The 20323-nt window shown below is 45.4% G+C and overlaps 1 protein-coding gene across 4 annotated transcripts in view; it reads right to left on the bottom strand.

The window, feature by feature from the left end:
* Nucleotides 1-989: 989 nt before the first annotated feature.
* esrrb (estrogen-related receptor beta) overlaps nt 990-20323 on the bottom strand; it is a 41108-nt gene continuing 21774 nt past the window's right edge. For all 4 annotated transcript variants that reach the window (XM_079286579.1, XM_079286580.1, XM_079286581.1 and 1 more), the window contains 4 exons: nt 16656-16766; nt 15937-16098; nt 7238-7507; nt 990-4216 (listed from right to left, as the gene is read on the bottom strand). In XM_079286579.1, the coding sequence (XP_079142705.1) occupies nt 3972-4216; nt 7238-7507; nt 15937-16098; nt 16656-16766 (788 nt within the window). In that variant the 3' untranslated portion in view covers nt 990-3971. The remainder of the gene's footprint in view (nt 4217-7237; nt 7508-15936; nt 16099-16655; nt 16767-20323) is intronic.

Here is a 20323-nt window from a genome sequence, read left to right as displayed (position 1 = left end):
AGGATTATTACAATTAATTGGTTAGCAAGACATTATTTCAAAACGGGAAATTGGCTTTTATAATTATATAGAGATGGGAATACTTTCACTCCCTGGAATATCAGCTTCCTGAAATAATGGAGCTACAGCCCCTCACTTCCCCCACCTCCACCAGCGTTGGCGTGTCTGTCTGCCTGTTTCCTGTGACGGATCCATTTTCAACTGCTCCTGGCCCTGCAGTGGCTGCGGTTGATGGCTGGATAGTTGGGTGGCCTGCCTGAATCTTCGACTGGCTTGCCTCGTTTACTGCCACCCATCTGTGGTTTGCTGGGAGCTCCGATCTGCTCTTTGTTCCGTCCCACTTCTGAACACCCAGTCAATGTATGTGTATATGTGTGTGTGTGTGTGTGTGTGTGTGTGTGTGTGTCTGTGTGTGTGTACGGAGAGCACACTCGGTGAAACACGAGCTTTCAAACAACCAATGACAGACTGCTAACTGGTGGCAATGTCTTGGAATGTTCGATCTATAATCCCTGATTCTGGCTGCTTAAAGTAGAGATAGCGAGTTTATTGTGCCGGAGAGATTTTAATATAGCAGCGCTGAAAATCATTCAATTGAAATATCTCAAAAATCATTGGATGGATTGGCAGGAGATTTGGACATTGGTGCTCAGATAATGTATCCACATCGTTTTGGTGATTCCCTGACTTTTTCTCTGCTGCGGTAAAAGTCAGGGAATGAGGTTGACATTTGTAGTTTTTCAGTGACATGTCCAAAAGCTATTTGATGGATTGTCAGGAAATTTGGTTGGCTACAAACATTCGTGTTCCCCTTAAGAATGGATTGTAATAACTTAGATGCATCCTTAACTTCTGCTTAAACGCGTTTTTATCACGTCAAATATTATACCGATTAATCGTCAGAATGTTAGCATTGTCAAAGTGTTAGCATGCTGACATTAGTAGCCTCACAGAGCCGCTAGTGCCTATTTTCAAACACAAAAGAATCACAGAGTTCAGGTAGTATTTAATTCATTGATCCTTTACCTTTTTGAAAATCAAAACGTAAAAGTTACACAGATATTGGTGATTCAACGATCAGAGATATCAATGTACACCATTGCCAAATGATATATTTCACACCATAAATAGTCATAGCACAGAAGCAGGAAATCAGTTACCTGCCCCTGTCAGCAATTTATCATCAAGGGACCAATTCTGACACATTGATGTTCATAAAAACACATACCCGCTTAGTAACCAAAATGGGGGTCGCACCCACTGATGGCCAAGTCATGTGGTCGACATGAAGCATGCTTTAACCTTTACAAACAGATCATGAAGAATGAGTGGAAAGAGAAGATCAGTAACTACAATTACAAATATTTTGGCAGGAGCGCTGAGGGAGAGAAACGGTTTTAAGATAGAAACATGGATGGCTCAGGTGTGTCACAGACGTGTGAGGATGATTAAGAGCAGAACGTGTCGGACCAGAGAAATATTGACAATATGATAATGAGGTAGTAGTCAGCAGGGCGCTGCATACTTTATTTTCAATGGTATTTCGGCAACCTACTGTATTGACGCTGATATATTTACACACTTCGACTCAGCTTGCAATGTAAGACATGTTCTCTTTTACTTAACACAGTGCAAGGTAAAGAGATGAGAGGATTCATTGTTAAGATTATTATGGCTGATCATCTTAGGGCCACTACAAAATTCTAGTTGTAACGATTTCCTGCAAAAGTTTTCTCTTTTTTTTTTTTTTTTACTGCATTTTTATTGAAATAAGCAAAAAAGTCTTTTATCAGAGGGATTTAGAATATGTCACTTAAAAGCATACAAATTCTCCCAAATCTAAGTAAAAGCATGCTTTCAGCATGGTTCCAGTCAGAATTGGTCCCTGTTGCATTGCACAACAGCAAAATAACTCATGTTACATTGTCACCCTCTACAGTGGAGCTTGTTAACTGGGCAGCGGCGCGTTCAAGTCGGGGTGATTGGGTGCTGGAGTGGTCTAGTCGTCCTCCATTACGTATACGTGGCCAATCAGGCTGCTGTATAAAAGGCATGCCGGCCGCTGGATCAGTGCTAGCCATTGATATCGCAAGCATGGCGGCAACTCTACCCGACTGCAATGTCAGGGATTCCTTTGATCACAGTATCATATTATTGTGACAGTACCACAATTTATCACATCACATAAAGTCCTTCAGTAGTATAAGCATTCACCTCCAACACATTCTGTCTCGCATTGGAGACGAGCGGCACGGCCCTGCTGGACTGGACTGCAGTATTACTCACACCCAGCGTAACGGACATGGAGCTAAACACGGGGAGAAGGGAGCACGAGATCTCTCTCTCTCCAAGCACAGATCACACCTTGTACTGACACACTGTTGGGTTGCTGTTACCCTCAGGAGCGTGCTGACACTTTGTTTCTTGCATAGCTATTCACATGTTTAAGCCCGGGCAGCCGGAGATCTCCTCGCAGATGCCTGCCTGCCTCCTGGCCGGTGGGAATGGTGTTACTCTGCACCGGCCACTGTGTCAACATGAGGTCAAGAAGAAGTGTTCCACGTGTCTACCGTACTCCTGGAGGGAGGCCGTGCAGACAACAACCTCCTGCTGGGTTGAAAATAAACCCAGTGTGAAGTGCCACCACTCCCTCTCTGCACCTGCCGTTGACCTCTGTTTGGTTGAAGCTCTATAAATGCAGGCACCGCTATTTAAAGACGAGAGGTGTCTAAAATGGTAAGAGCAGATGCTGGGCACCTTGCTCCCTGTGTGTGGGATGACTCTGCCACGGGCTTAAAGGGGCCCAAAATAGAGTGGCTGACATATGGGCCTCTGATTGTTTGAACAAGGAATCGCCTGGACTTCTGCCACTCGGCATAAATCCTTTGATACCGCCACACCAAACCTGCTGATCATCTTTCACCTAGCCTGAATCGGGTCATCTATTTGAATGCCAAGTGGCAATTTCCATGGGCTTAGACAATGACCAAATTTGGGGTTCAATGGGTTACATGAACAGCACCGACAAACACCACTACAAGGAGAGGAGGAACACTAGTGTGCGACAACGGTGCAGCAGTGTGTCCCGCTGGTGGGACTGAGATACACAGGCATGGTCCTCTAGCAACAGCAGCATTGAAAAGCACATGAAAGATTGGAGTTTTAAGCCTGGCTTCCCCACAGCTCCCTTTATTGCTGAGTTACTACAGAATAAGACGACTGACTAATTGTACCTGCCTATGCTAGTTTGGTTAAACATGGGACCAGCAGGTCTTCCACTCTGAGACAGATCCACAAAGAGCACACGGCTTACTGCTCCGGAGAGGTATATCCAAGGACATTTAAACTGATAAAGAGTTCACATTTAGGTAACAATTTTAGTTCATTTTTTTTTCTTTTTTTTTTTACCAGGAGGAGAACAAGAGAAAATGGCCACCAAGTTCACCAGACTTTGAACTGTACACTCAGTCTTCCATTAATAAATATATACATGTCCTGGTCAAGTTCAGGAAAAAGCAACAACAACTGTGAGTCAGTTCATGGTTGTTGACACCTCTGCTGTCTTCAGAACAAATTTAAGGAACTCTTTAGTTCGCCGAGAAGAAGAAACCTCTTTATCTTGTTGTCAAGAACTGGCAACTACTTATTCTGAAGATGCTGAGGGGCAGAAGGGTCCTTCTTCATATACAGCATGACCACTGACAATTAACAAAAAACAAAATTATTACTGTACATAGTATTTCTTATATATTTTAAATTAATCTGCATTTTATATTTATACGAATAACCAAGTTTTGAATTTGTTCTTTTTTTTTTATTTCCAGGAGAAGGAGCGAGAGAGGTCAGTCTCTCTCCTGCCTAGCAGTCAGTGGGGGGTCTCCTCCTGAGGGCCCTCAGCCTTGGTTCAAGTCACTTTCTGTGTCGCTAATGCAGCCCTCCGCCGTTGCCGTGGCCAATCAGCCACCCTCCGATCAGACCTTGGCCTCCAGCATCTCCAGGAAGAGTTTGTGCATGGGCACCTTTCCCTGCACCTTGATGCTGTAAAAGTGCTGCACAGCCTTGGTGGCCGTCTGCCGCAGCAGAGGCAGGGTCATGAGCAGCTTGCCCGCCCGCCGCGGGTCCTCCTGGTGCTGGCTGCTCTCGAAGTCCTGCAGGGCCTCGTGCAGAGCGTCCTGAAGCTTCTGGACCGCCTCCATGTCCTCTATGTGCATGGAGTCTGATGGGACGAGAGCAGAGATAGGAGTTTGACGATTGATGGGCTTTTCAATTTTTGTCAAAAAGGAAAAAAAGTAACTTTTAAGAAATGTAGTCTGCACTCTGAGACAGTAGTAATATAACAGGAGTGATGGGATTTTCTAAAACTAAATTTAATCTCATGATTGATCTGTACTGCTTTGTCAGTAGCAGTAAGGTAGCAAACACATTATCAGTATAACTCACACCCCGACAAGATAAACAATGGATCATAAAAAAAGAAAAAAACATCTGCTTTATTTCATTTAATTATTTATTTCGTCTTTGGAAGGACCGGGCGGGATATTCATACGGCCCTTGACCAGCGAGACTGAAAATCAATGTTATCCTCCAGTAACAATAGCATGAATAGCACCCAATCTCTTCTGAGCGAGTACGCATTAAACACCTGACTGTTCCAAAGGCCAGATTGTTAACGGACAAAAAAAACAAGGAAAAGAAAGGAGCTCCATTAGAGAATTGGACGCCATAAACAAGCCTGAGATGAATACAACACTTCCTTTCAATTAATTTTCTTCCTTCTCCCTCCAAGGAGTTTCTGTCCATCAGAGTGGAGGAAAAACAAATACTAATGGGTTTTTTTTACAGCTAGATGATCATCGAAAATGTAGCGGTTAAAACTGGCTGTAAATGTTCTGTGTTATTTGTCTGTATATATATTTAAAAAAAAAGGTTTATCTTTCTATATTGTATTGAACCAAAACTGTGACTCTCTCAGCTTCAGTCAGCCAAGATCTCTCCTTCTGGACAGTTTTAGAGCGGTCTACAGTTTCAGTCTGGCTTCTCTCCGGTGTTCTTCGCTCCTATAGTGTTTCGCTACACTGCCACCGTTCTTTCCTGATTCTATTGTACATCATGTTACAGCACTCCCCTCTCGTTCTCGCCTTTGTTTCTGCCTCTCTTACTACCTCCATAACCTCTCTCAGGGACGGTCTGGGGTCGCGCTGTCGCTCACCGGCTAACCGGTGTCTGGCACTCCGGTGGCGGCATGTCATTGGCTGCCTGACTCGTCTCACCTTGGCGGTGCATATTTTACCACACGGGACAATAAAAAGGCAAAACAGATTTCAGACTTCGCCCCAAATTCATTGACTGGAACAACTGTATTCCCAAGACCTTGAGACATTTCTCACCCTGACGGTTTTCAAATCCACAGTGGTGAAATGAAGTAGGTCGTTTTGTAAAGTGAATGTGGGAGGGAGGGAGGTGAGAGGGGGGAGGATGGAAGAACAAAAGGCAAAAAAAAAGAAATCTCAGATGAGGGTGTGACATAATTATCTCTTGTTCTTTTCACAGAGGCTGGATTCACAACCTAACAAGCTGATTTTTTTCCAAAACAAACTCATCATTTCTCCTTGTTTTCATGCTTCAAACACGTTTTTGCAATAAACCTGATTTGAACGTATTGTAATTGAATGCTTTGCAGGGAGAGGAAAAAAAATAAAGGAGAAAATAAAAAGAGAGATGGAGACATCTCTACAGCTGGGCAGGAAAAGAGGGCAGGAGACGGTGAGCGTGCAGCGTGTGGTCCTTGGAGGAGGGGTAGACTTAAAAAAACAACTTTGAGGAAACAATTTCCTCGCAATCCATCAGTGAGCCCACGTCGATCCGATTGATAAACTGCTAATTACAAAATCAATCGCTATGAATTTTCACAGCTGTCGGGACCAGGGGGGGGGCTCCCGGGAGAGCGATCTCCCAGAGACCTTGTTCTAACATTCCGGACACCCTCCTCCCCTCCTCTTCTCTCCTCGACCCCCATCTCTCCGCTCTCCCACACCCCACCTCCCTACCAAAGGCTCTGCTGTCGGAAAGCAAAGGCCCACCATCAGCATTTTCATTTTTCAGCTCCGGACAAAACAAGCGAAAGCGGCCCAGTGACCCGGGCGTGCATTGATCAGAGCGGGACAGGTCCTGCCTCCTCAAAAGGAGCCGGTCAATAGCGGCGTGCCGTCTTCGCATTGAAACAAACGACGCCCATGACTCCCTGATACGCATTCCATTCGACTTAACACATTTTATTGACAGCCCCTGTGCTCCTAATGAAATGCTAAATGTATCTCCCGTGGCTGCTGTGCCCTGCAGCTACTGATGGAGAAGGAGAAGGACAGGGAGTGATACCACAACATGGAAGGTGTTCAATTAAAAAAAAAGCTCACTGCTCCATCCCTCTCTCCCCCTCCACTGCCCTTATCTTTTTCTCCATCTCTCCATCTCACGCTCCAAACTAAAGGTTACGCTGGAAAACTCCTGAAAAACTAAGAAATGTCACTTGTGAAACTGTGTCAGACAATAGCTCACTGTTCTGGATATTACACCGTCTGTGTCTATTACTCAGGTCCAGTCAGGGAAAAGTGAAATAATCCGAGCGGGTAATACACTTGAAGAATTTTATGTTCGAGTCTTGATTTCTTTCTAATAATGGTACAACTTCAATGTATTCTTCATATATATTGTGTGCATATTAATTCGTTATTTCAGCAGATATGAATGCCACAGAATTCACTTAAATTTATTCAAAAGAGAAATTTATGAAATTAGTTTAAGGCAAAACTATTTTTTTTTAATTTCACCTACTTCAATAATGCTTTACAACATTGATTTGAACAACGGAGTGGGAAAGTTAAGATGTTTTTAAAACAAAAACAAATTACATTGTGAAATGAAACAATAGGAGTAATATTAAGCAAATAAAAGCCTGCTTTAGGAAAGGTTTGTTCTCTGAAAGTAACTGTAAATTGTAAAACAATATTAATAATTATTACATTTGTACATTAATACATTTATTTATTTATATATATATATATATATATATATATAATTTGTGTAAATTAAATAATTTCCCTTTTTTTTATTGAGGTAAAATTTTCTGATGTTCATTTAAAACTTGCTTTCATTCAAATGCACATAAAACTTGCCTCACTGATGAATCACGACACGCGAATGTTATTTACGATGCGACAGTGTGCTGAAGACGCCTCACCTGAGTTAGCGAGAGCGATGGCCTTAAGGGTGACAAACTCTTCCTTCTCCACTTTGAGCTTCTTATATTTGCGGACCAGCTGCAGGATGGAGACGTAGAGGTCGAGCAGGCCCGTCAGCCGCGAGTGCTCCTCGTCCATTATGTAGTCCTCGGCGTACACCAGCTCGTCCTCGTATGGCAGCGAGCGGAACACAATGCTGAGGATGAGGATCTCCATCCAGGCGCTCTGCAGCAAACTCATCTGATCTCCCAGAGAGAGGGAGGAAAAGCCTGGAGGGACAGAGGGGGAAACCGCATGAGGACCGTATTTCAGTTTAAACATGCACATTTGTGCCTCTTCCAGGATTCAGCCAGAAGTCTTCTTTCATTAGATAGCTTTAAAAAGTATCTTAAATTGAAAGAACAGATGGCACTTTGACTTGATCTGTAAACCAAACCCGACTTGTCAAGCCCCGGCAGCCCGGAGTACATGCCAAGGCACATGTTAGCGAGTGGTGTTTAATTTTAAATGCGCAGCGGAAGGTCCTCTTTGAAGCCGGTGTCGGAGCACTTGAGTGGGCTTTACTGTAAGTGAGGACAGTAAATCGGTGCAAGGGTCTGGGATACACAAAGCCATGTGGTTACCCCTTGGATCCTGTCACACCTCTATTGGTGTGCGGGGGATTAGCACCGAGACATATTCTCATTGGAGGGGTTGAGGACATGACATGTCGCGGGAGGAGGTGATGAGGGGCCATACGTACACACACACACACACACACACGCATAGCAACACGCACAGATACGCCAACATGTGTCCACCAGGAAAACAAACATGCCTGCATACGCGGCTTGTGACACCCATAGGCCTACGTATGCACATAAATACACATAACAGAGAGAGAGAGAGAGCACAGGGGTCACCTGGTTCAAGCTCAGCCCGAAGACCTGCTTAAACCCAGGGCCTCATTCTCCAACAGCAGCTGAAAGAGCTGAAATTGGCTCGGGCGCATCAAACCACTGTCATTTCCCCTTCAACACCTCTACATACGCCGAGAATAGAACATTAAATAAAACAAACCGCTAGATCCCCGAAAGATGAGCTGTGAGAAACTCAAACAAATTAAATGGGGTAAAAGCAAAAAGAGGAAGAGAGAGGGAGGAACAGATAGCCATCTCATCCCTTTTCCCTTCGTACTACCCTTCAACTGTCAATAAACTGCATAAACCCCCCCCCCCCTCCCACCACGCTTTCTCCTCCATCTCCCACCTCCCCTCCGTCTGCACAGTGTGCCTGCAGGCGGCATATTAGGCTCTTCAGCTCCACCCACGATTAATATGATTGCTTTTACAAGTTCGCTGTTGCCACGCTACAGCTGCCACTGCGTGATTAAGAGGCGATAGATTACAGTATTGACCAGGGCGCTCACCGCACCTATTCCCCACATTTTCTCTTAAATACAAATGATCTCGCTGGGTTGCAGCCACCAGTCTGATGTTTATCTCCTCCTGCCAGGACACCGTGAACACACACACACACACACACACACACACACACACACGCACGCATGTGCAAGCCGAGAAGAACAAGAGACATGATGAGGAAGCGTGAGAGAAAGTAAAGAAGAAACAGGATGGAGAGCGAGAGAGAGAGAGAGAGAGACAGGCAGAGAGAAAAGAAGAGCCAGGGAGAGTAGTACCTGAGTGTTCAATTTCCCTTATCGTGGTGATGACCACTGCAGGGGCAGAGCTGGAGGATACATTAATTAACAGATTGTGATCAAAATGTGAGGGCCTTCACATTTTGAAGGGGAATCAATAGTCGGTAGAATAGAGTACTAACAGAATGGTGCTGGTGTCCGACTGGACCGGCCAGAGGTCTGAAGAGCCCAAATTAGACCCAACAAAGCAAACTGCCGAAAGCACTCAAAGCACTTTGCTATTATCAGTGTAGGCAATAAGCCATATTTTGTGAAGGCCTGTGCACATATCCAGACTGCATCTTAAAATCTTTTGTTGTGTTATTTCCTTGTCTGCATACGTGGCCATTAACTTGTACAGACTGCGGACTGGCCGGAGGGAAATTGTCATGCAAGCGTGGACGCGGCCTTGATTGCCGCATCAGGTTGGCATCACAATTGCAGGCAAGGCTTTGTCTAGCCTTTTAATGCCAAGGAGGACTGAAGCGGAACTAAAGCGCTGCTCCCAATGTGACAGCCCGTGTGAAGGCCTTGTTCAGGCTTTGCTGGAGAGGCTTTAAAGTTCTGATACAGCAGACACCTCTCAACCACATGCACACATGCAGCCCAGCAGCCTACAATTACCGTTGACGCTAAAAGTCCTTGAATTTAATCCAGTGTTGTGAGATGGAGAGGTGGTGTTTTTCCTCTGCTCCGTCCCCTCTCTTCAGGGCCTAAATTATCGCTCCAAATGGGATCTCGTGTCGTTGCCTCGCCTTTTTCCACTCAATTTAATCGAGTAATGAAGTGACTTCCCGACTCCGCGGGTCACGCGGCGCTCCGGCCGCCGCACTCTGAAGGTGGCCCGGTTAAGTGCCGTCAGAGTGGGTGATTTCCTCTAATGAAATATCAATATTTACATCTTCATTTCCAGCCCACTGCCTTGGCGGGGGTTTGACCAAACATGACACAATATTGACCAAATCAGAGAGGCCTGTCTGCGCGCTTGAAGGGCCTTTTCCACTCCACTGCTGAGTGCACCTGCAGACTTCTGTCTTTGTGGCATGTATACAGAGATAATAACAATGCAGCGCTTTTCTTTCTTACACTGCTCATATGGAGATCATATGGCCTCTAAGGGATTCTCACTTGATCAGAGGTGACATTTATCTTGTATGGGCATGTCTGAAATTCAGTTCAATATACAAAAAGGAATAAAAAAGATATTGAGCTGACAGACGCAACAAAACAGAGCCTAACTGCATCAGGACACCATCATTCATAGCTCAAAAGGTGAAAACAAGGCCACTAAAGACCAACAACAGAAGCCAAAACCGTCACCTCTCCCTTTATCTCCCCAAAAGCACTCGGCTGTGGGCAGGAGGGGGTAGCCCAAACCCACAGACGGCTGCTTCAAACCCCTCGCAGAGATTAATCAGAGCACCGTTTCATCTGCCAGAGCACAGGACGGTCCAAAATGAAATGCTGTAGATTTCTGTTGAGCGGGAGTTCATATTCTATTAATTTATTATTGTTTCCCTCTCCCCGAGGGCCATTAGCGCGGGTAATAAAAAGAGATGTAATTACGAGGCACGGTGGCCCCCTCCAGCTGCAGCCCCCTCGTAACTCAGCCTCAATCAGACAACATCGCAGACAGAGGGACGGAGAGGGAAGGGGGAAAAAATGGCGAGAGAAAGAGAAATGAAGGATAAAAGAGAGGAGAAGATATGAGCCAGAGAGGAGGGAGATAAGGAAGAGAGAAAGAGAGCAGCGAAAAAGGGGGCCGGAGGACGAGGGGAAGAGGAAGAGAGAGATAGAAAGAGGAAGGAGAGTAATTCTGGCCGGACAGCAGCTGATCTATCATGGCTAGCTATCAGAAGGACAAGCAGGCCCTGAAGACTTCTGCCCAGCGGCAATCTCACCTCAGCCAAGTCAAGTGCTCTCCGGGCTAGTTGGAGTAAAACTGCCCCTAACAGGACCCCAGAGGTTCAACACATCTTTTTTTTTTTTTTTTACCTCAAACTGAGCTGAATTATCATGCTGCCATAAGCTTATTCAATATCAAACCTTTTTTATTTTATTTTATTTCAGAATGAAGAAAAAAAGAGAGACAAGGGGAAAATGTATGCACGTCTGATTTTGTATGGATTCCTCTGATCTGGCAGAGTGACACGCTACGGTGTTAGATGTATAACCAATACAAGAATGAAGGGCAATTTTCAGCTGCTTCGTACTGGTGTGTGTGTGTGTGTGTGTGTATGCGTGTGTTTGTGCAGCTAGCGACCATGATTCTCCTTCAATTTACATGACGGCGTCAGGAGGACCCAATCAATAGCCGCTTGGTAATAAATTGCTGCGCTTGACATGAATAACTTGACCTGCAGTCCAGCCACATGTACAACACAAACAGCTCAGTTTGCTGCGAGCTTTCCCTGGACACTGATTCGATGACACCGAGGCTGTTTTTTTTTTTGTTTTTTTTTATTGAACAAAATCATGTCGGTACAAACTAAATTGAGTCGGTGAAAAAGAGGTTGACGTCTGAAATTCATCTTTTTTTTTCTTCTTCTTTTCACTTTTCAAAGAGAGCGCTATCTGCCTTCTGTCAACGTGATAACCAGCCCATTATCCCTTTGTGAGGAGCTGGGGAATGGGTGATTTGACCAGTAGCCTGTGAACGCTGTGAGGTTGAAGAACGTTAAATACAGTAATCCTCTTGTTTTAATCTGCACCCTGTGACCCCCTGACCCTAAAGGAGAAGTGTTTAGCCCTCCCAAGGGTCCCACTGCCCAATACTGACATTACATATCTCTGTTAAGCCCCAAAGACCAGGACGAATCTGCCTTTAATCATTGCCATAATTACACATAATTTATCTCCGCTGCCATCAAGCAACATTGCTTAATGAGGGATGGCGCTCTGCTGACGATCACTTAAAGGTACATCAGCATATAAGATTTCCTACAAAGCATTTCATATATATAAATAATATGACACAAACCTTTACACAGACGCTAAAGTTTCAGATTTTGCACTGATTCAACTCGGTGACAAAATGAACCGTGCACACATTGGGATGCTGCATGTACCTGCTCATGTGTCACAGTGACTAAACAAAGCCCTCCCCCACCCTGCCTGGCAGATGTCCCTTTCCTGGCCCTGCACACTCCTGACTGCCTGTCTGCCTCCAATACGCCCCCATCTCAATCTCCCTGCAGCTTTCCCACCTTCCTCCCGCTCTCATGCCTGGGTTCAGGCCTCGGCATCCACCTGATTGCTCAATCTATCTTTATCTCCTGTGTTGAAGCCTACGTCAGAGGGTAAATTGAATATACTAAGAGCTGTCTGTTGGTGTCTATATTTAATAAAGTGCACTGATGAGGTGCTGATTTATTGCCGGGCAGTATTCACACTCTATTACAAGGAGATTACGCAGCTTGAGTGGGATCAGCCTGGCAACACAGTAAGTAGATTTCACAATTTAATGGCAAAGAGAAAACAGGAGCCCGGAGGGGGCTGGAGGAGGGTGGGCTGATGGGTGGGTGGGTGATTATGGCGGAGGGTTGAGCTGACACAAACACGACAACATACAAGAGGCGCGATCTCTTCTTAACATCGCTGCCTCCACGCTAACAACTAACCCGCCAGGCGGTTGTCTGTCAAATGCAGAGCTGATGAGCTGGAATCCAATAAAGCACAGATGATGAATATTCCCAAAACACCAGTAATGAATAGAACAATATCAACAAGACTATTTCATTAGATTAATCTGGTCTGACTCTAATACCCCAAAATGCAATAACATGAGGAGGAGGTTTAGAAAAGAAAAAAAGAAGCGAAATGAGTTGAAGGCATAAACATGCTGTTTGAATATTTTACATTCTAGCGGTGGAGATGCCAGAGCAAAACTATTTTTTATTGTCTCGGAGCAAAGCAGCAGCAGCAGCAGAGTCAATGTTTGCTTGGCCCTTTAGCCTTCAGAGAATTCCCCGCTGAAAACACTCAGGCCTGGGAAGGTGGGAGCGGGCGAACACCAAACAGCGAGTACCTCTTGTATAAGCAGCATGCATGGCAGTTTTTACATATGAACACATGGCATTCCCACCGCGGGTGGGAAGCAATGTGGGGTAACATGAGGCCACAGGGGTCACACTGGAGTCCCACCGCCACTGAAGAAGTCAACAGTATCAAGGTGATAAACAGGTTCTAGTGTACTGAAGCTGTCAGTATACATCCCTAAACCTCTGGGACCGAGTGAAATGATGCTTTACGGGATGGAAGGGGGCCAGAGGGATGGACAGTGGACTGCTATGTGTGTCAAAGGTTGTTAGCACCTTAGGAGCAACAAGCCATCTGTCAGCATCCCCCTAACACGGCTCCTAATGACCCTACCCCCCCCTCAGGCAACAGCCGCGTCAGACTGCTTTCCTGGTGCTATTTGGAGCAGTGACACTAGTGTCCAAAAGCTCTGCAGTGATTATCAATTAATCAAAGGCAGATTCAGAATGAGGGCAAGGCTGGCAATGGCAAACCTGTAAAAAGGCTCGTGACATGTGGCACCAGCCTTCAATATCTACCTCACCGAACTAAGATAACAAGTGCACCTGATCTGATTGACTCATTAACTCTCATTTCATCTGAAATCGTGGAACAAAAAACGTGTTAAACCTGAAAAGCACTTCCTGCATGCAAACTGACCTTTCACGGTATGCTAAATATAGCCGGGATGACAAAGCTGACATTGGACCCTGTAAGGCAAAGATACCATCTACACTAATGATAGAGCTTTGATATTCTCCAATCGCCCTCCAATTAAAACTCGATAGGGCCACTCCACTCCACATTATGCCACTTTTCAAACGCGTTTTCAAATGTTAGCTGAGAATAGGGGGAATTAAAAATCAATTGGGAGAAGGTAAGTGCCAATTTTCGCGACATTCAAATTGTTACATTTGGACGTTGGTCATTGGCCCATCTGTCAATGGCCTAATCAATGTGGTCTACTTCATCATGAACTGTTAATCTTTTTAATTCCATTGCCTAAGGCTGCAAATATCTATCAGAATGCAATCAGCAGTTTGCCCCCCCCCTGTTCCTTTCTTGTCCCGGAGCGCGTGGAGGGAGAAATATGGTAGTAACCGAGCATGGTAGGCTGCCCTGGGGTACCGTTGTTGCATGAGTGTTAGTGCATGGAGTCTCGCTCAACCAGTGAACCGTCTCTGATCAGGTTCAGCCATGTACAACTCAATTATGCAGCCATTTCATAGCCAGAGGACACCCACTGTCCCAACACAGACTCCACCAAAGGGACAGGCACGGACCGAGCACTTAGCTGATGATACAAGTAAAAAAAGAAAAAGAAAAAAAAGACAAAATATAAAACAAAAGCGCAAGTTTGGCTGCGTGTTTTTTCATACAGAAGCAGATCAGAATAATCGACTTAACGTGTATCTCCCAGGTGCTGCACATTGTGTAGCGCATCCGTCCAGTTCCAGGTACTGGAACACAGTCGGGAACAGACGGTCAGGCTTACTGCTTCAGGTTTTGGGTTAAATGATCATTATCTACGCACTTGGAACAAGTCCTCTGTAACAATCTGCGCAGCAAATCCCATTAACATTATGAATCTATCCACTGTACAATACGCGTTAGTATAATCTGATTATCAGAGCTTCAACACTATGACGCATCAAATCTGAGTTAGAGTGTACACATATTAACATGCACGCATATTAACATTAATATATGATGATGCACTACCGGATACAAGTTAAAGCCTTAGACACTGACTGTTGTATCAAATGGTGTGTTAAGACTATGATATCTTTACTTGTACTATCGGCTTCAGGTTTTTCAGAGGCCTCAGATGACCTGTGAAATATTCTGTATTTTTTCTACAGTAAGATATAAAAAGGACGACAGACTCCTCTCTATCTGTTCGTACTGTGTGTGTGTGTGTGTCTTAATAAGTGACGTCTCTGAGCTTGCACAGTCTATACTCAGAGGCCAGCACAGGAATGTTCTCGTTTTTTGTGCATCTCTGCGACGCTGGTGTGATTTTTGGGTCACAACCATGAGAGTGTGTTCTCGGGTCAGTTGTGATCCAGTCCTGACTAAGCTCCTTGTTAAACTCTCAGTGTGCTGACCATGCAGGACCGTGGGGAGTGATCCAAACAGTTTAAGGGGCCGGGGCTGAGGCCATGGGCTGGGAGCATATCCATCTCTAATCTCCTTACTATCAGATCTGTACCTGATTAATACCTCTCCTTCTGAGTCCTCTAATACATTTTCAGTACTAAATGCACCTGCCCGAGGTCAGCTGGACTCCACTTCACTTCGCTGAAAATAAATGAACCTTCTTAATCTATGAATTGAAATTTGAAATGTATCTTCTGAAAAATCCAAAAGCACGCACACACTCGCATGTGTATGTGTGTGAGAGAGGCCGACAGCATGTGTGTATGTGTGCGTGCGTCAGTGCTGTGGCGGTCGCACGTTTCCTGCATGCTGACAGCTCTGTGCCCGTCCACGTCATATGCTGATGAGAAGAAGAGGTTATGGAGGTGCCGCTGAGGGACACATTCATTTAGTTTGTTACTCCTCCGTGCCTACAGCAGTGTAATGTCATAGAGTTATGGGGGTCAAGCTCAAGATCAAGGAGAATCTGCCTCGGTTGCAAAAAAAGAGCGGCTAAACAATGTGTTCTCTGTCAAAATCAAGAGGAAAACTCTTGAAGGAAGCAAAATCTCTGCTGACGTGAGGCGCTGTATCCTTAATTCAACAGCCTCTTATAACCTAACACCTCGTATATCAGAATGTCTATGGGGCAAGGAAGAAACATGATTATGCCCATCAATAATTCAATGTATGTGTGCTTGTGCTTGAGTTTGTGTGTGAACGCGCGTGTGTGTGTGTGTGTGTGTGTGCGAGCGATATGATGTCTTGTTTGGTTGGGCAGGTCCCCAACTTTGTCCTAAATCTCCCTGGTGATTACAACATACATTGGCACTGGGTCTGTGTCGGAAATCATTTGTTTTATACCTGGGATGTGCTTGGCCCAGCCGATGATGACCACAAGCTCACGGTCAGCCAAGTCGCACAGCGTGGTCAGAGCCTTGATGTCGCTCTCCGGCATGGTGGGGTCAGGCATGGCATAGATCTTCTCTGGCTCTGCCACCAACAGGTGAGACACTATCTTTGTGACTGAGGATAGAGGAGGAAAGAGGGGGGGGGGGGGGGGGGAGATGTCAAAGCAAAGCAGAGGTCAAAGGTCTTTTCACTGCAAAGCTCAGCCAGGCACGAAGATGCATCTCGCTGATAAACACCGGGCATTGGTGAAATTGTAACACGGTAGAATGGTCTTAATTTCAGTTTCTTTCTCTGTCTCATTATGCAAACTGACGGATGGAGCTTGAATTTGTCTGAGTGAAATGAAGGCACTGAAAGCACTTATCCCTACAGAATGCATCCAAGTGGAAAAAAAAGTGTGTGTGAAAATGTGAGACACGAGCATCCTCGAGCACTCTGTCGTTGTTTAATATCGGTCATCTGCTCAAGGACTTATTATAATTCAGCTCCGACCGGAACAACACCGGGCCTATTTATTTGACCGATGATCTCTCAACTGCCCGAACATGGAAGAGACAGGAGGAACACGAGGCTGGCCTAGAATTGTGCCTCCGCTTTACCTGCACGTTGGCCTGACAGTGGCCGAGCGGCAGAGGAGGGAGACAATGGGCTCGTGACGGAGCAGTACTCACGGGGCTTTTTGGTGGGAGGAGGGAGCGTCAGGCCAAGGTACGGGTTGTTATCGTTGTCCAACCTCCGCTTGTATTTCTGTCTGCCACCTCGCACGCGGTCCAGACGCACCCCTGGGTTAGAAACGACAGGGACATGCGATTAAGAGAGTGCACTTCTTTTCCTACATGAGATTGTAAGGGAAATCAAACACATGAAAATTGGATGGGTAAAAAAAAAAAGAAGCAAATTAATATTTGAGATGAAGGGCGATACATTAGGAAAAATTCTCCATGTATTACACTCGATCAAATATGTAGCATGATGATCAGAGATGACACCCAAACATATTCTGTATTAGATCATGTGTAAAAGCTGTATTGTAAAAGTACTGCATAGTGACGTGTGTGTGTGTATGTGTGTGTTTGAGAATGTGTCAGAGGCACGGCTGCCTTCCCATATGTGGTCCATGCCTGGCTGATCTACTGTGACACAGCTGAGCCCAGAGCAGGTCTAAACATATGAATATTTAACGCAGGGTCAATGATCTCACAGACTGGCCCTCTAATTATTTAGCTTTTGGGGTGAGGCAGATTGCATACTAATTAGCTGCCGGCGACATGCCTCTTTGCGTGTGTGGGTGCGTGAGCTCAGGTGAGCGCTCTTCGGGTATCGCGAAAAAGAAACTTGACCAGCCCACAAGTGAAGACACACAAGTCCCACACACACTGTACAAAACATCCGCTGTCATACTGCAGATAGATAACTAGGTATTGCTTTCTCATAAAAGACCCTTATTTCACCCCTCTTTCACTGGAGTAGCACTGAGGCCTTATCACCCCCAGCCACACCTAGGGGCCAGGTTCCACACTGATACTGTAAATGTCAAGCCAGCCTCATCATAACATAAGTTATTTATTATCTCATTATTTGATAAGAATGTTTCCATTTGGATGTCTTTTCTATTCTATTCCTTTTCAACAGTGTTAAAATATTTAATCTACACTGTTTTATTTATTTGATACCGCCGGTCACATATTTGGTTATTTAATGTAAGTGTATGCAAATTTGTATGTATAATATAATATAATATAATATAATCTGCATCCCCATACATAGGCCGGCGTGTCACTGCTCCCTACAGCCTAAATATCCTTGATATCTTAATCCTGTCAAGAGGGAGAATCCCTTCAATTTACATTGTATGCATAATGTAACCACCCCCCCCCCCCCAAACAAATTTAATATTAAAGGGTGGATGAGAAAAGGCTCAATGAAATGCTTGCGGTGGAGGAGGAGTTAATTTGTCAGTCGCCCGCGTCCTCCAAGCGGACAACACCCGCAGCCAGAGCACTTCCTTGATGATTTCATCACTTTATAACAGGGAGGACGGTGTCAAACCCGGGCATTGTGTGGCCACTGCAAATGAGCCTAATACAATTTGTCCATCAGCGAGTGCTCTTGGAGGGGATGAGTTTGGATGTGTCCCATGCACGGTGATTGGAGGTCGGTCAGTGAATGGGGTGGGGGGGAAGGAAATCAGATGATATTAGATAGAAGGTGGCCTTCATTTAACAAAGAGGAATTCAACGGCGGAGTTATGCTAAATAGCTTCTTGATTTTCACCACTTATCCTACGTGGCCATAGCCTCCTGTCCCTCACTCTCAACGCATGGGGGGGGGGGGGGGGGGTTCCAGTAAACTGTATTTTCATGGAACTAAAGAATAGAGATTTCTTCTACTTTTATAAATTATTTGATTCCCTGGAAACACAAATCTGATTAGGATTGTCTTTCAATTTCCTGACACCGACAACCCACTAACCTAATTACCCCCAATTCCCAATAGAGCATCATCCTTCTCAGCAAGCACCAGGGAATCATCTGATGGCAACTACCTGTGCTTTACACACACACACACAAAATGACAATTAAATTTTTATGTGTAACTTATAAAGAACAACTCTTTTTTTTCTGCGAAGGCGTCTTGGCAACAGTCTTCAAACACCCTTTACCTGCCTACTCGAGTATATGTGCTGAAAAACGTTTCAGATTCAGCTGAGATGATCCCGTTACTACTGTATGGTTGGAAAATTCCTCCCATTGTCAAACGTGATGTCACCGCTCTGGACGGTTTCTTCCGGCTCCCCCCGCTGAGCTCGGCGTCTGCCGGTTGGCTTTGCTTCTGCTCTCCATGGTTCTCTGTGCCGGTTGAGTCATGTGGCAGTGTAAAGCCGGAGATGAAGGTAGATGGGTGCCTCTTTTAATTAGAACAGTCCTGGCCATAATTAACAGATGCTGACAGGAATTAAAGCTTGGCACTAACCTGTCTCATTTTACTGTCCAACAGGGCCAGATACAGGCAGAGGGGATGAGAGAGTGATTAAGAGCAGCTAGACGGATTCATTCACTCTTGCTGTCGGGCGCTATGGGACTTTATCAGGGCCTTTGTGGGGTTCATATGTCCCTTTGGCGACACCCGAAGCCTCTGACTCTAACCGGCCTGTTGTGCTCAATCCAAAGTAAACAGAAGGAGCGTTTTAAATGCGTGAAGAGAGTTGAGTACTACGTCATCCAAAGTCATCTCACTGTTTTATGGCCCACTACACAGAGCAGTGCGGGCAGCAGCGGGCGAGCTCGGGTATCATCTCTTCAAAGCAGGGTGCAGAAGGAGAGGGCTTTCGGCCAAGGCGGCTGGCATTTGTGCACGGATTAGCGCCGGCCTTTGGGGTGGGGGCTGGGGCCAGCTGACCCAGGGCTCTTCTTTCTCTCCAAAAACAATAATAATCCCCTTCCTAGTACACTCCTACAAAAGGGCCTGTCTTCACTCACTTTGTGTGGCCGGCAGTGGTCGGGGCCCTTATTTTGAGTCCCTCACCTGTTCTGGGTGTCTCTCCGTGGGGAAAGTGTCAGGATGTCTGGGATGGTTGGCAATTCCAAGGGGGGCTTAGGCGCACCCTATTTTAGCTGGGAAAATCAGAAGGCCACATGGCAAGGCATGGTGAACCTTGCCTTTCAAGGAAGCCGCCCGGCTAAACTGCCGTCAGCACTATTTCAAAGGGCGCCTGTTGCCAGCTTTGCATGCTTGTATGTGTGTTCCAGCATTTTTGCTCATCACGAGTGGTGATGAGCAAGGGTAGCAGAAAAATTGTCACGCATTGCCCTCCTCCCCTTCTGCTGAATCCCAGGGTTTGCCATACTGACACCCTCGTCACAAAGTCCATTTACAGGTTAGCTGCAATTTCCCTAGTGGGCTGACATCCCTGCTCACACTGCTAATTGAACAGACATAAACTAAACTTTAGATTGCTGTAAATTACAGTATTGTAAAAAAAAAAAAAAAAAAAAAGTTGTCAGTGTGCTTTGGCTCAGGCTTCTTTATTACCTACATGTCTCGTGTTTCAGGCACTATACATGTGAGCGGAGTGTGGTTCACGTGTATGTTCTGTATGTTGCGTATGTGGCTGTGACGGGGCTATTGTGGGATGCGGTTGTCCTTTGCATGCCAGCCTGCGGAACAATGAGAGGTGTATTGTATATCATCGCAGACACACTTTGCTCCTTTGTTCAGCAAATGTTCATGGCTGCCTCGCCGTCCTCTTACAATGGAGGACAATGGAACAAAAAGCTATTGTTGTTCGTCAACACTACAGGTGTGTAGATACAAATATATATGTAACGATACGGAAATA

The sequence above is a fragment of the Melanostigma gelatinosum genome (assembly GCF_949748355.1).
Source record: "Melanostigma gelatinosum genome assembly, chromosome: 16".
NCBI lineage: Eukaryota > Metazoa > Chordata > Actinopteri > Perciformes > Zoarcidae > Melanostigma > Melanostigma gelatinosum.
This window is presented reverse-complemented; position numbering and strand designations above follow the sequence as displayed.